Source organism: Momordica charantia (genome assembly GCF_013281855.1).
Source record: "Momordica charantia cultivar OHB3-1 chromosome 8 unlocalized genomic scaffold, Mcharantia_2.0 BLBB01000008.1, whole genome shotgun sequence".
In the NCBI taxonomy this organism is placed as follows: domain Eukaryota; kingdom Viridiplantae; phylum Streptophyta; class Magnoliopsida; order Cucurbitales; family Cucurbitaceae; genus Momordica; species Momordica charantia.
In genome coordinates this window covers 31860586-31876270 of record NW_028275166.1, presented here as the reverse complement: position 1 = coordinate 31876270, position 15685 = coordinate 31860586, and the positions used below count along the sequence as shown (strand labels likewise).

General features: G+C 30.4%; 2 protein-coding genes across 5 annotated transcripts; both read left to right on the top strand.

Annotated features, from left to right (window-relative positions):
- The first annotated feature begins 4613 nt into the window (after positions 1–4613).
- Positions 4614–8524, top strand: LOC111018811 (bidirectional sugar transporter SWEET16-like). Of its 2 annotated transcripts, XM_022295060.2 has the most exons (6): positions 4614–4694; positions 4808–4844; positions 5499–5709; positions 6188–6349; positions 6724–6843; positions 8163–8524. In XM_022295060.2, exons 1-6 carry the CDS (start codon positions 4661–4663, stop codon positions 8325–8327), a joined length of 729 nt encoding a protein of 242 aa, XP_022150752.1. In that variant the 5' UTR covers positions 4614–4660; the 3' UTR covers positions 8328–8524. The 2 variants fall into 2 exon arrangements, with proteins under 2 accessions (XP_022150752.1, XP_087983267.1); XM_088127141.1 differs by lacking the exon at positions 6724–6843.
- A 3662-nt stretch (positions 8525–12186) lies between these two features.
- LOC111018862 (serine/threonine-protein phosphatase PP1) lies at positions 12187–15429 on the top strand. Of its 3 annotated transcripts, XM_022295111.2 has the most exons (5): positions 12198–12358; positions 12708–13026; positions 13925–14484; positions 14744–14938; positions 15044–15429. In XM_022295111.2, the coding sequence occupies exons 2-5, from the start codon at positions 12837–12839 to the stop codon at positions 15065–15067; spliced, it is 969 nt and encodes a 322-aa protein (XP_022150803.1). In that variant the 5' UTR covers positions 12198–12358; positions 12708–12836; the 3' UTR covers positions 15068–15429. The 3 variants fall into 3 exon arrangements, with proteins under 3 accessions (XP_087983429.1, XP_022150803.1, XP_022150802.1); XM_022295110.2 differs by having other exon boundaries at positions 12200–13026; XM_088127303.1 differs by lacking the exons at positions 14744–14938; positions 15044–15429 and having other exon boundaries at positions 12187–13026; positions 13925–14520.
- The last annotated feature ends 256 nt before the right edge of the window (positions 15430–15685 follow it).

Sequence of the window (15685 nt, the reverse complement as noted above, 5' to 3'; positions counted from 1 at the left end):
GAATATTGAATTGATATTAATTTTTTTAAAAAAGTTTTTTTTTTACAAACATTTTTTTAAAAAAGTGTTAGTTGGTGGATAGTGAGCTTTACAATATATCTATAAATTTATAAAATACAAGTCATATTGAACCAATATCATACAATAATATTTCAATTGTATTGACCTTATTCAATAATTTCTCGTTCCAATGGATATTTTTCAACTAAATAAGATTTTTTGTGTGTCGAATCTCTCAAATTTTAAAGGTTATTCTTTTTCCTTTTTTTTTTTCTTTCCTAACAACAACTAATGTTTCTTTCTTTCTAAGATGCACCAAATTATATAGTTCTCATAAAGAGAAAAGAACTGAAAATGAGAGTGAACAACCTTTCAAAAATAAATGCTTAGTTACCCCTATATATAATATATATAAATAATCTTTTTTCCTTCTTTTTAAGGTTTAGTTACCAATTTATGGGCTTTGCTTTTTCATTAGATAAAAATAAGGCCCACTTAGTCTTCACTGGGCCTTTTATGTGGATCCAGTTTGTTCGCTTGGGCTTGGGCCACACTGCATATAATTAAGAAGAAAAATGGGTGTATATATCTTCTCAATTCATTTTGTTGTGTTTTTTTAGCACGGATCAAACTCATAACTTCTTGGTCAGAAATATATACCAATTACCACTGATATATGCTGCTTTGGCATATCTTCTCATTCACTTACTTTCAATTTTGGATTTTTTAAAAATAAAATTATATATATATAATATATATTAGATTAAATTATTACAAGTATACAGGCCACGATTCAAACATTTCACTTATAAATAAGATTAAGTGATGCTTGAACTAGTTGAATCATTATTTTAGTGGGAGCAAAAATATTAGCCCAACAAAATTATTTATTGCATTGAGTCGAAAAGAATCAATCTCTTAAGTCTTAAATATGCTAATTCAAAATCTTTACTATTAAAACTAAAGTAATTTGGTTAAAAAAAAAAGCTAAACCAACACTTAAAAGGGTATTAACAGCTCATGTCTTAACACTTTAATCTATAAGCTGATTTTTACTAATTACGTGGCTTAAACGGTAAATTTTTTATTTTCTTTTATCGATTGATGCTTGAAATCCAATAATATTGCAACGGTGAAAAAAAAACCCCTATTGACTACTTTCTTCTATCAAGTACAAAGAAAAAAGAAATAAACATATTATAATAATTTTTTTATTATAAATTGTATCACTGTGTATTTTGTTCAGTTATTTAGTTGTCTGCTTTTTTTTACCATTTATTTATCATGTCAATATTTCGTTAATGATGATAAGAACACACATATTATAAATGAAATGAAAGATTTAATTGAAATATTTTCAACTACTCAATTGATTAAGGTATATATCTTCGATTAAACGATAAGAGATTCAAATCTCTATCCTAACATATTATTGAATTTAAAAAAAAGTTTAGACATTAACCAAACACAACCATATCAAGTTCATCCACTTAACTAATGATTTAACCTAAACTTATTTTATTTTAATTTTTTTTCAGAAAAGTTACAAAACAGACCTTTGTATTTGGTCTTGTGCAAAAATTTAGTTGAAATCTTCTAGAAATTTAGATGGCTAGAAAGAGAAAAACAAATATTATTTTGAATTAAAAAAGTGGCAGCCATTTATCAACCCTCACGTGGCATTTATGATTTGTCCATTATTTCTTGTTGGGCATGACTTTGGATGATTGAGCCCAACATTTTCTCTTTTCCTTAGGGATTAAAAAGGACTAAAGAAAATGAAAATGAAAATGAAAATGAAAATAAAATAAATAAAAATAAAAAGGACATCTTCATTAAAAAAAAAAGATTCATTAAAAGAAAGGGAGCTGTTCAAAATGCGCGGTTTTCCCAATTTGGCAAAGAAAGAAAAAAAGGAGAAAAATATTGATCTATTGCTTCTATTTCTTTTATATATATATATTCTTAAATTCAAAGAATTAAGATGGGTCGAAGAATCTTCTAAGTCTAACAATAATCGAGTTTCTACCACGATTTATTTTGACTTTTAAAACCTTGTTATGAATTATAGTTAATTAGAAGAGTATATGTTTTTTCTATAGATCCTAAGTTAACGTGTTTCTGATTTACTAGTTTAAAAGGTTAGACCTTTTTTATTTCATCTTCCATAAAGTATTTGACTTGACCATATATACAATTATTTCAGTACTTTTTGTGACCATTACGTGACTTTGAAGGCGACACATTATTTTGACATCAAAATAAGCTAAGTGGATTGTCCGGATGTGTTTGAGCCAAAATAATATACTTGCAAGATATTAACATCGTGTAATTTGTATAGCCTCAGCCTAGACGTGGACTCAATGTTTCCACGATCATCATTGTGTTTGATACCTCTTGTTTGAATAGCTAAAAGAAGTTTCTAATATGATAATTGGGTCTAATACACTATTAATATAATTAGTGGGAAAAGTCTCGAATAATTATGCCACGTCTTTGATGCCTCCTATAATGGTAGTGGTCCAAGCTTAATGAAGAAAAAAAAAAGATTATATCCAAACTAATCTTAACACATTTCAACTAGTTAAGATATGTATTTTCGACCAAAAAGTCGTATGTTCGAATTCTCACCCATACATATTGTATTAAAAAAAATCATACACAATACAAAAAACAGAGTTGTTTTCTCTTTTTTACTTTCTTTTCTCTCTACATACTAATTCGAATATTCAAATCATGTTTCGATCACCAATGAATTACTTTAATTTAAAGGTACATGATATTCATTTTAAAAACTTATATTTTAATATAAGTAGGTATAACATTCTCGTCAAATCTCAAATGGAACATAGTATATCTCCACCCAAATAGGAATAAGACCACGATCAATAGCATAAATTGAAAAAACTTTATTTCTATTTGAATGAAATTTTCAATCATATGTTATGATACAATTTAACTATTACATTGATTAGAAACCAAATCAAGAACATCTTTTCATTTAGTTCGAGACATAAATACCTAATCACTTTATTTAGGTAGAATTCTAGACGAGGTGTCACGTCAATTAGGGAGTCAAAATGATCTACGAATGACGAAACAAGAATAGTTGATGACATGCTAATAGAATCATGCATTGGTGCGCTACCCGACGAAGTTAATAATTAGTTTGAGTTTGTGTCAAACTGAGTTTAGTTAGGCTGCTTAACGGTGAGACTCTGATTTTTATAGAGGAGCTTTGTGAAGTATAGCCTTAGCTACCACTATAATGTCTATATCTGGTGTTAAAAGATTTTTCGTTCGCCTTCTCAAGGGTGGAGTTAACGAATTTCTCGGTGGTGGTATCTCCCTTTCTTAGATAGGGGTTGAGCTGAACTATCTTTATCAAATCGACAAGTGATTCTACTAGTCCTATCTTGCCGCTCTAATGATCGAACTGAGACTCAAACATGTATTTTCAAAGCAACTGATCCACTTACGTGACAAGTTGTGAAGCTACCTATAACGAAGCCATGGGCAAGTTGATTGGAACCAGAAGAAACGAAAGACTGGAAGAAAATTCCTTATCCCCCAAATATGGATTCAGCAGTTTGATGCTCTCAGATTTCTCTCTAAATAACTCTCTTGTTAGATTATGTGAATTCTAAATCATTACGTGTAATTTCTTTCTTTTTTTTTTTTTCTCTCTTCACATGGATTCATTGAACTTCCCAGTGAGGTCGAGCATTTATTCGATAAAAAAGTTGAAGATTTTTAAAATTGATAAGAGAATTCACATGGGTCTCTCATTTCAGGATAATGTTTGATAACTCAGAGGGAGAAATACAAAAATATAACCTTTTTAAAATAATAATGAGTTATCAAATATTCAGTGGTGAGCTTCCTCTCAAGGATTTATTTATTTATTTATTTTTTATTCATGGATTCCATTTGATATGAGTGGTGAATTCATATTTTTACAGTATTTTAAAAAAAATCAACAAAATATCATTAATATAGACATAAGAATAATACCAAACTTTTTTTAATTTATTTAAAAATGATAAAATATTTATTTGTTGTCGACATTTCTATATGTTTATCGACATTTAAGTGAATTGATATTTGTATATAGTGTATATATGGTCAAAGTATCAATAAAATATCACTAATATTTTTTTTTGTTGATATTTGTGAGTGTCCGAGCCAGTTTACACGCACCTCTAAGAATTACTAATTCCTAAGTTAGGTGGCCATCATGAGATTTGAATACGTTCCCTCTTAATTAACTCTAATCCCTTGTAAAATACAACACATCATATTAATGTCAATAATTTGTAACTCATTTCAATATCTCTATATATATATTTTCACCAACCTCTACATTTATAACTCGGAGGAGATATCAATATGAACTATCATTTTTCTAAAAATATTATTAAAAGATCCCAATTCAAATATCTCTCTCCCTTAAATTTAGTGGTATTTTGTAAGGATTGAGTTGGCACTGCCATAGAAATTAAATAATATCCTAATTTGTCATACAAATTAAATTCGAAATCAAATAATATTCAATGCTTTCATCACATTCAAAGCTATATAAAGAGTATTGATCTTCTGTCAAAAAAAAAAAAAAAGAGTATTGATCTTCTTTTGAATATCTCTCTCTTTCAAGAACAATATGGAAACTCTTAGTTTCTTTGTTGGAGTGATAGGTAAAAAAAAAAAACCACATTTATTTTGCATCTATTTCTTCATTATATTATTTTCTTAATTTTTATATGCATTTTAACAGTGGATTAAATTATATTTTCCTTTTCATTTTCAGGGAATATCTTCTCTGCGTTGTTCTTCCTTTCTCCCTTGTAAGTTTTTGTCAAAATTTCAACTCTTATTTCACGTTGATTTTGTTTTCAATTTTTCTTTAATAATGTTAACCTTATGAACCAACCTTTTTCTAATCTACACTTTGTTGAACATAATCTTCTTTTAAATATTGGATTGCTTTTCAAATACCGCTAAACTTCTCGGGTGTTCTTAAAAGAATGAAAAACAAACCTCGAAAATGTGTAACATAGTTTGGTTTTGGTTTTAAAAAATAAGCTGGTTTACCTGACTACAATTTCTTAACTATATAATTTTTTCGTACCAATATTTTAATAAGATTTTAAAACCTACAAAAGATAGTTTCTTTTTAATTTTAGAAATCAAATTTGAAAAACAAAACATTATTGTTAAAAGACAACGAACAAAAATTTATAATGTAAGTAAGTGGACTGCTCATCTCATTGCCAATTGATTTTGAGATGAAATAATATGGTATTAGAGTTCAAAAACTTAAACAAACATCCAATCGAAAATCTATATCAAACGTGTAAAAAAATTAAAAAAAAAAACTTGTGCAAATTAGAGCAAGATAAAAAATTAATTATTATTATTATTTTTATTTCTTTTGTGGATCTATTTTGAGAAATATAAATTAATGAATAATTGGGTGATGTGTTTTTAATGTTATGCAGGAAGACATTTTGGAGAGTGTTGAAGAAAAAATCAACAGAGGAATTTGACAGTCTTCCTTATATTTCCACTTTTCTCACTACTTCTCTTTGGGCATATTATGGATTTATAAAGCCTGATGGATTTCTCATTGTCACTGTCAATATCTTTGGAATTACCTTTCAAATTTTTTACCTCTCCATTTTCCTTCTATTTTCACCTCCAAACATGAGAGTATGTTGTCACTCGTCGATACTCGATCCTTGTCGTTACTTTTACGGTTTGGATATATGGTTTTGATGACGTCCCTAAACTAATTTTATTTGCTATACTTTCCTTCATTATTTAGCGTCAATGTATGATCTTTGTTGTTATGAGTTACATTACTTTGATGGCTTTAACGTGATTTTGAACCTCCCTTATACTAAGTATCTCTTTTGACATATTTGAATGTTTGAAAACTAAAAATATATATCATTTTTAAAAGTATAATTTTGTTTTTGAAATTCAGCTAAAAAATAAAAAAAACTAAGGAAGAAAATTAACTTTAGTTTTCTTAAGCTTATATATAATTATTATAATTGTTTTTGTAGATGTCATCTATATTATTATAATTGATCATGATTAGTATTGATTTGTTGTTGTTATATTTATTTTTGGTTATTTGATAAGATACTAAATATATATACGCGCTATGCATGTATACTTGTAGGTTAGGACTACAATCCTAGTGGCGATTTTTGATGTAGGATTTGTGGGAGGAACAATCTTGACATCGTATTTGATGTTACATGGAAATTCTCGAATCAATGTCATTGGATTCATTTGTGCTGCTCTTAATATCATGAATTGTGGTTCACCTCTCGGAATAGCGGTTAGTACTAAAACTTTCTTACTCTATCAAAATTTAGGATTTTATATTCCATGCCGTGGGAAAAATACTCCTTCAAACTAAGAATCAATTAATTATAAATTCATAAACAGTGATTTCAAACGTCAATATAATTACCTTTTAACATTTTACCAGTCATCTTCTAGACCTCTAGAAATAATTCTAGAAGGCAAGATCGAGACAATTTCTTCCTCTCTATAACCCATTCATATTTCTACTACCTGATTATATATTTTCGATCTCGAAATTAAGATCGATTTCACCGTCATATTATTAGTTTTTCAAGCTAGTAAAATTATCATTGTGAATTTACATTATTATTATTATTATTATTATTATTATTATTAACTATGCAGAAAAAAGTGGTGAGAAGTAAAAGTGTGGAGTATATGCCTTTCCTTCTTACTTTTTGCATGTTTGTAAATTCTGGAGTTTGGGCTTTCTATGCTGTGCTTGTCAAAGATCCCTTCATTGGAGTAAGTTCTTTAATTTTCATATTCATATATATATATATATATATATATATATATATATATATATATTCTACTCAATTCTTTTTATTCCTCACCAAAATATGTTAAATACACACCTAATTAGTATGTCTGCTTTGTTTAAATACTATTTTTGTTTATGTACTTTCGATTTTATTTTATTTTGGTCTCTATATTTTCAAAATGTCAATTTTAGGCTCGTTATACTTTCAAAATGTTTATTTTATGGTATAACCGTCACGGTTTTGCTTTTGGTTCCACCCAAAAGGTCTCATATCAATGGAGATAATTGTCCTCTCTTATATACCCATGATCATTCCCTTTCCTAGCCAGACTTTGTTTGCAATCACCTTACAAACCCAATCGTACCTTCGAAATAGCTATTTTGGTAATTTATTTTTAAAAATTGACCCTTTTGATCCTTTAATTTTAATTTTTGTTGATTTATTTTGATTACAATTATAGCATGACAATTCATTCAAAAAATTTCTTGAAATGTAGCCATCAATTTATATTAAAAGATTTTCATTATGTATAAAATTTATGTTAAATTTTCATATAGGGAGAAAAATGATCACCTTTTTAAAATTACATAGACTAAAAGAAATGTTTTGAAAATAGAGGTTCTACAATTAAATAAAAGTTGAAAGTACATTAATAAAATAAATGTTTTGAAAGTACACGAGCTAAAATGAACAAAAATATAATTGGAAGTATAGTTACTAAAATGAATGTTTTGAAAGTGCATGAACCTAACCAAAGACAAAAATATAGGAATCAAAATAGTATTTAAACATTAATATTATATTTCATAACTTTAATCGATATTGTTATAGTCCATTTCTTAATCTCGTACATCGGTACCAAACTAACCACAACAAAAAGATAGTTATAGAGTCAAACTTTATAAGCTCGTGTTTTATTAGCTAAGTAAGTCAAAAAGTTGACTTGAGAGGGGAGGATTCAATTCATAACTTCTTGGTCAGAGATATACGTCAATTACTGAGCTATGCTCGATTTGACAGATTCGAAATTTAATGAAACTTAGACTTTATACTTTTGCTAGCAATTTTCAAGCTTGATTTTGAGACGTGCATATTAATATTTGACTTCTTTAATTTAAAGTTGAGTTTGTTAAGGATCCTAAAAGATAAGGACCTAACAATGGTTTATAATAGGTATAAACTATTCCTCCCGTAACTTATTTATTTTGAGAGGTAACCCATAAGTATTAATAGAATTCAATGAAATTGAAAATTTAGTTAAAATTTCTTGCCATAACGATAACATTTCTATCTTTGTAGGTGACCAATTTGATTGGATTCCTTCTAGGAGCCATGCAATTGGTAATTTATGCCATTTACATGAATGGGCCCCAATCATCCAAAGAGGAGTACTCATTGCTACATGAGGATCTTCTTCTACCACCTTCGGATACGACGCGGTCTTCAGAAATCGAACGAGTCTAATTATTTGTTGAATTATTTATGGTACAAGCACAATCAGATAGTGTCAAAATTATTCAATGTTATTTGGAGAATGTGACTCTTATCGGTAAATTGAATTGATATTGAATTCTTAAGTTTTGATAAGATGATCAATGCACATATGTCAATAGAAACATGAGTCGTATTGCATTAGAAAAATATTCAATGAAATTTACACATGATATCACTCGTTGTTTACTTGCATATATGCCTTGCCACGTATTGCAGAGAATTGAATTGATATTTTAATGGGTCAATAGTAAATTTTACAGTATATATATCAATTTGTAAATTACAAGTCATATCGAACTGTATCGTACAACAATGTTTCAATTGTATTGAATTTATTTAATAATTTCTTATTTCAATAGATATTTTCAACTAAATAAGATCCTTACAGGCTGACTTCCTAAAATTTTAAAAGTTATTCTTTTTTTTCATTAGTTTTTTTTTTCTTAATAACAACAAGTTTCTTTCTTTCTAAGATGCACCAAATTATATAGTTCTCACAAAGAGAGAAAAAAAAAACCGAAAATGAAAGTGAGCAACCTTTCAAAAATAAATGCTTAGTTACCCATACATATCTTTTTTTTCTTTTTCTTTAAGGTTCAATTACCAATTTATGGGCTTTGCTTTTTCATTAAAGAAAAAGAAGGCCCACTTAGTCTTCATGGGCCTCTTATGTGGATCGAGTTTGTTCGCTTTGGGCTTGGGCCAGACTGCATGTAAACTTTTTTTTTTTTTTTTTTTGACAGAAGACTGCATGTAATTAAGAAGGCAAATTGGTGTATATAGGTATACCTTCTCATTCACTTAATTTGAATTTTTGATTTTTTAAAATAAAAATTTATAAATATTAGGTTAAAACATTAATTCAAACATTTGAACGGATGTTAACTAGTTGAGTCATTATTTTAGTTGGTTTGACCGGTAAAAATGATCGGCCTAACAAATTTATTTATTTACTGAATTGAAAAGAATTAATCTCTTAAATAAAAATGAAATGTTAATTCAAACATTACTATTAAAACTAAAGTAATTTGATCATAAAAAACGCTAAAGCAGCATTTAGAAGGATATAATTAACCGCTTACGTCCTTACACTTTAATCTATAAGTTGATTCTTACTAATTACGCGGCTTAACCGATAAATTTTTTTATTTTCTTTTATCATGTTTTCCAGTAATATAAGAACACATATTATAAATGAAATTACAATTGAAAGTTCAAAGATACAATTGAAACATATTCAATTAACGTGAACATAACTCATAACTCATAACTCATCTTATTAAGATATATATCTTTGATCAAAGGTTGAAGGTTCAAATCTTCAATCCACGTATTGTTGAACTAAGAAAAAGTTTAGACATTAAACAAACACAACCATCAAAGTTCATCCACTAAACTAATAATTTAACCTAACTTTATTATTTACTTTTATTTTTATTTTTGAGAAAAGTTACAAATAAACATTTGTATTTGGTCTTGTAAAAAATTTAGTTGACATCTTCTAGAAATTTAGATGGCTAGAAATAGGAAAACAAATATTATTTTGAAAAAAAAAATGGTGGCAGCCATTTGTCAAAGCACACGTGGCATTTATGATTTGTTCATTATTTCTTAGTGGGCATGCCTTGGATGATTGAGCCCAACATTTTCTCTTTTCCTTAGGGATTCCAAAGGACTCCAAAAAAATAAATAAAAGAAAGGGAATTGTTCAAAATACGCGGTTTTTCCCAATTTGGCAAAGGAAAAGAAAGAAAAAGAAAAAAAATATTGATCTATTTATTTTATTTTATTTTTCTTTATATATATATATATATATATATATCACTTTTCTTCCCTGCTTCTTATCTTTTGACCTTAGAAGAATATAATCTTGTGCATATCTTATTTCTTAATCAAAGAATCAAGATGTGTTGAAAGAATCTTCCAATGAGAATCGACTTTCTCCAATGATTTTTTTATTACTTTTAAAACTTTGTTATGAATTACAGTTAATTAAAAGAGTTTATTTATTATTTTTATTTTTTTAGATAAGTTAACGTATTTGTTATTTACTAGTTTATAATGATCACTATGGTTGAGCCAATTACTTCAGTACACTTCTCGTGACCACTCTTTGACTTTGAAAGTGACACATTATTTTAACATAGAAATAAGCTAAGATAAGTTGATTGCCCGAACGTGCTTGAGCCAAATAATACACCTGCAAACCAAGGATCTTGCAATTTGTATAGCCTTAGTATAGATGTGGGCTCAATGTTGCCACAATTATCATTGTGTTTGATACCCTCTTGACTAGAGAAGTTTCTAATATGATAACTAGGTCCAATACACTATTAATGTAATTAGTGGCAAAAGTCTTGTATGATTACCCCACGTCTTCAACGTTTCTTATTGTGATAGTGGTCCAAGCTAATGAGAAAAAATCATATCCAAACTAATCTCAGCGTAGCTCAACTGGTTAAAAATAAGATATGTATTTTCGACCAAAAAATTGTGTGTTTGAACACTCGTCCATGTATATTGTGTACTAAAAAAAATCACATCTAATACAAAAAAAAAAAGGTTATCTTTTGACATTCTTCTCTCTTCACATACTAATTCGACGACCAACTAACTTTAAATATACTAATTCGACAACCAGCTAACTTTAATTTAAAGGTAAAAGAGCATTTAGAAACTTATATTTTAATATAAGTTATATGGACGAAGCTATTATATATATATATATATATATATATATATATATATATATATAAATAAATGTAAGCTAACTTTGGTTCTATTTGAATGAAAATTTCAATTATATGTTATGCATACAATTTAATTATTACATTGATTATGATCTTGAAGATCTTTTCATTTTGTTCAAATTTGCAATTCGTAAGGTGAGACATAAATACCTAATCACTTTTATTGATGTAGAATTCTGGACAAGGTGTCACGCCAGCTAGCGAGTCGAAATGATCTATGAATGAGACTAGTTAATGACTAACTAATAGAACCTTACACCGATGTGGTGCCCAGTGATGTACACTTTGAAGTTTAAGTTAATACTTAATTTGAGCTTATGTTGAACCGAGTATAGTTAGGTTGCTTAGAGATTGCATGTACATATAGAAAGGTGAGACTCCATGAGAAGTGTAGCCTTGCCACTCTGATGCCTCTGTTGTTAAAAGATTTTTCGCTAGTTCCATTCGCCTTCTCAAAGGTGGAGTCAACAGATTTCTCACTGGGATAACTCCCTTTCTCATATGGGAGTCGAGTTGAGCTATCTTTCAAATCGATGACAGGTGATTATATTAGTCTCACTTTGTCCCTCTAATGATCGAGTTGGGACTCATATATGTGTTCCCAAACGAGTACCTATAACAAATTTACGTCACTATCAAAGTTGGTGTTCTAAAACAATATCTTTGAGATTATTTAGTGACCAAAAATCCGTAACTAGAGTAGTGGTAAAAACAACTTTGATAACTTATTATTTTAGAACAATTCAATAACATGAGATTATCAAATGAAGTCAACTCCCGTTTTGTCAAAGATGTATTTCAACTTAAAAATCATGGTCTTATTATATAAAACAAAAAATTTTGAAACAAGAATTATAAAATTTAATCCAACTAAGCTTTTATCTCAAGATTTATATACAAGACTAAGAGGAAGAAGCAAAAATTATGACCATCTCCCATTCCAAGTTCAATTCTTTCATCAGTTTGAATCTTTCCAAAATCAAGAGAAAATCAAATTAATTTTAGAGAATGGGATTAGTATGAACATCAATTGCCAAGAGAAATACTTTGTAAATTGTTAAAAATGGAAACCAATTCAGAAGAACAGAACAATTCCATTTCGAAAACCTCCTAAAGTGCGCTGCTTTGCTATCCTGCACCGGTCAGCGCTCGTTTGAAGATTTCAACCAGAAGAAACGAAAGATTGGAAGAAAATCCCTTATCCCCCAAATATGGATTCAGCTTCAGAGTTTGATGTTCTCAGATTTCTCTGTAAATAACAATCTCTCTTTCTCTCTCTTGTTGGTTTTCTTCCCCGAGATTTTGTGAATTCTAATCATTACGTGTAATTGGTTTGTTTCTTGGCTTCTCTGTGTTGACCATCTTTCTCTTTCCCGTTCTTCTATCTGAAAAGTTGTTGGGGGAGGGTTTTTCTTCCCCCTTTGTTCTGCTGCTGCTTCTTCTTCTTCTTCTTCTTCTTCTTCTTCTTCTTCTTCTTGTTTTATTGTCTGAATTCATCGTATCAACTTTGATTTGATTCTCTGCCTATTTTGAAGAGTTGGGTGTTTACTTTTCTCCAATTTTGAACATGCCCTTTTGATTTCTCCTGAACTTGGAACAGCCAGAACTGATTTTCCCTTCTCTGAAGAGCCAATTCCCTTCTTCGAGCAGGGGGAATTGAGGCATTAGGGCAAGTTTTAGGTGAGAGAAGTTGATATTCTGGTGTGAATCTTGGAAGAATTGGAGGAGGATGATGATGACAATGGAGGGAATGGAAAAGGGGGTTTTGGATGACATAATAAGGAGGCTATTGGAAGGGAGAGGGGGAAAACAGGTTCAGCTTTCGGAGGCTGAAATCCGCCATCTCTGTGTCAACGCCAGGCAAATCTTCCTCTCCCAACCAAATCTCCTCCGCGTGAATGCTCCTATTCGCATCTGTGGTCAGTCTTCATTCTCTTTCTTCTTCTGTTTCTTTCATCTGTGGATTTTTTCTGTTTTCTAATGCTGTTTTGGGCAAATCTTGGCCTAGGGTATGGTGAATTGTAGCTTAAATTGTTGTTTTGATGTTTGGCTCGTAGTTTTTGTAGGTCTTAGTTTGTGTAGCCTAGAATTAGGAAATCTGGATGCGAATATTTTCTAATGGTTTTTGGGACAATCTTGGCAAATGTTATGGTGAATTGTAGCTTAAATTTTTGTTTTGATGTTCGGCTTGTAGTTCTGATAAGTCTGAGTTTGTGTAGCTTAGAGTTGGGAAATATGAACTGCGTAGCCTAGAGTTAGGAAATCTGGACAATAAAATTTCTTGCATTTGCGGGTACGAACGTTTGCGATCTTAGCAAAGGCTATGGTGACGTGTAGCATAAATTGTTGTTCGGATGCTTGGCTCGTAGTCTTGATTAGTCTTAGTTTGTGTAGCTCGGAGTTCAGAAATCTGAAGTGGTGTAACCTGGAGACAAAATTTAGAGTTGTGTAGCATATGTATGTATTTTGCAGAGTAATGAGTTATAACGAACGTAAGTTTGTGTAGTCTAAGTTTGGTATGTAAGATTGTGATTTGCTAGGTTAATGTATTGTTCGGTGACTTTCGAAAGTTAGAAAACATAAGTTCGAAATCGAACCCGTACATTTCCTTAGGTATTTGCTAGATGAATCAAGCTTTTTTGTGTCCCAAATGCTGGTCTTTTGATACAATTTCTCCTTTTTGTTTGATATTGTAGCGTACTTTCATGAACTAGAACTAGGCCTAGGGAATGAGCTTGAAATAATAAATAAAAAGCATCCAATTCTGTTGAATTATGACTTTGACATAAATGTTTGGGTTCTGCTGGCTTCTTACAGGTGATATACATGGTCAATACAAAGATCTTCTCAGACTATTTGAATATGGTGGGTACCCTCCCTCCGCAAATTATCTCTTTCTCGGGGATTATGTTGATCGAGGGAAGCAAAGTTTGGAAACGATATGTTTACTTTTGGCGTATAAAATAAGACACCCGGATAAAGTATTTCTCCTGAGGGGGAACCATGAGGATGCGAAGATCAACCGAATCTATGGTTTCTATGACGAATGTAAAAGGCGGTTTAATGTTAGGCTTTGGAAAATATTTACAGATTGTTTCAACTGCATGCCCGTGGCTGGACTTATCGACGATAAGATACTTTGTATGCATGGAGGACTATCTCCAGATTTGCATAATTTGGATCAGATTAAGGAACTTGCGAGGCCTACTGAGATTCCCGACAATGGTCTTCTCTGTGATCTGCTTTGGTCCGATCCTGATCCTAGTATTAAGGGCTGGGCAGACAGTGATCGAGGTGTTTCGTGCACTTTCGGACCAGATCAAGTGGTTGAATTCTTAGATAAGAATGACCTTGATCTCATTTGTCGCGGTCATCAGGTAAACATACTTTTTCCATGAAGTTTAACACTAACTTTCCATATGAAATTTTGCTTTTGAATTGCCATCGGTAATATCGTTAGCACGCCCTGGAAATTGCCTATGATACAAATGCAGCGGTGTGTATGACAGTCTTATATACCATGTTTTTTACTTCGTTGCATCGAAGAGAAAAATGGAACGGTTTCGAATGTTACTGCTCTCTCAAATGTGCTTTGCCCTTCTTATACAACTGTATTTTTCTGATCTCCTTCCACAGGTGGTGGAGGATGGATATGAATTTTTTGCCAAAAGAAGGTTAGTCACCATATTTTCTGCTCCGAACTACGGCGGAGAGTTTGACAATGCGGGTGCTCTATTGAGCGTCGACGAATCTCTAGTTTGTTCTTTCGAGATATTGAAACCTGTTGATCAGAACGCATCAGGAAGTGGTTCAAGAGTAATTCTTAAGAAGGTACCGAATATCTTCACCTACACTTGCTTTTACTTTCGGTTGCATTGCTGAATCGAGCTTGTTAGAGTATTGTGTTGAATGTTCTCTCTATCTTTCCTTGAGCAGCCTCCCAAAATTGGGAGAGGTTGACTAGTTGAGAGTTCCTTTTCGATAGCGAGAGACGAAACCAAGCTCTAGTCGTTTTGGAGACAATGAGTTGTTTGTGCTCTGCACTCCATAGTTTTCAGGCTTGCTATGACCACGCCGGAGGCCTACCGATAGAACCTGTAAAAACCGTGTTAGGCCCCTATCCCGGTATCCGAACAGTAGGTAGGTTTCAGTGGATTCTCCAATGGCTTTGCTAATTGAAGTGCAGAAGTTGTGTGTAGAAATATGGAAGGCAATGGTTCATAGTTCTTTTGAAATGACTTGAAAGAGATTGCTTCTTCCATGGTGATTATAAAGTGATTTGAGTTCATTTATAATGTTATGATTATAAAGTCATTGGTTCATAGTGTTTTTTTTTCTTCCTTTTTTTGGATTTTGAAGAGGTCTCAATTTATTATTATTATTATTTTATCATTATTTCTTTTTTTTTTTTAAGAAATGAAGAGGTCTCAATTTTCTGATATTTGAAATATCGATAAAATATCTTATAGATATTTTGAAAAATTATAAAAATAAAAAATTCATGACAAATATTTAAATTAACAAATGAACATTATATATTTTTTAAATAAGATAAAAATTATCTATATTTATATTATG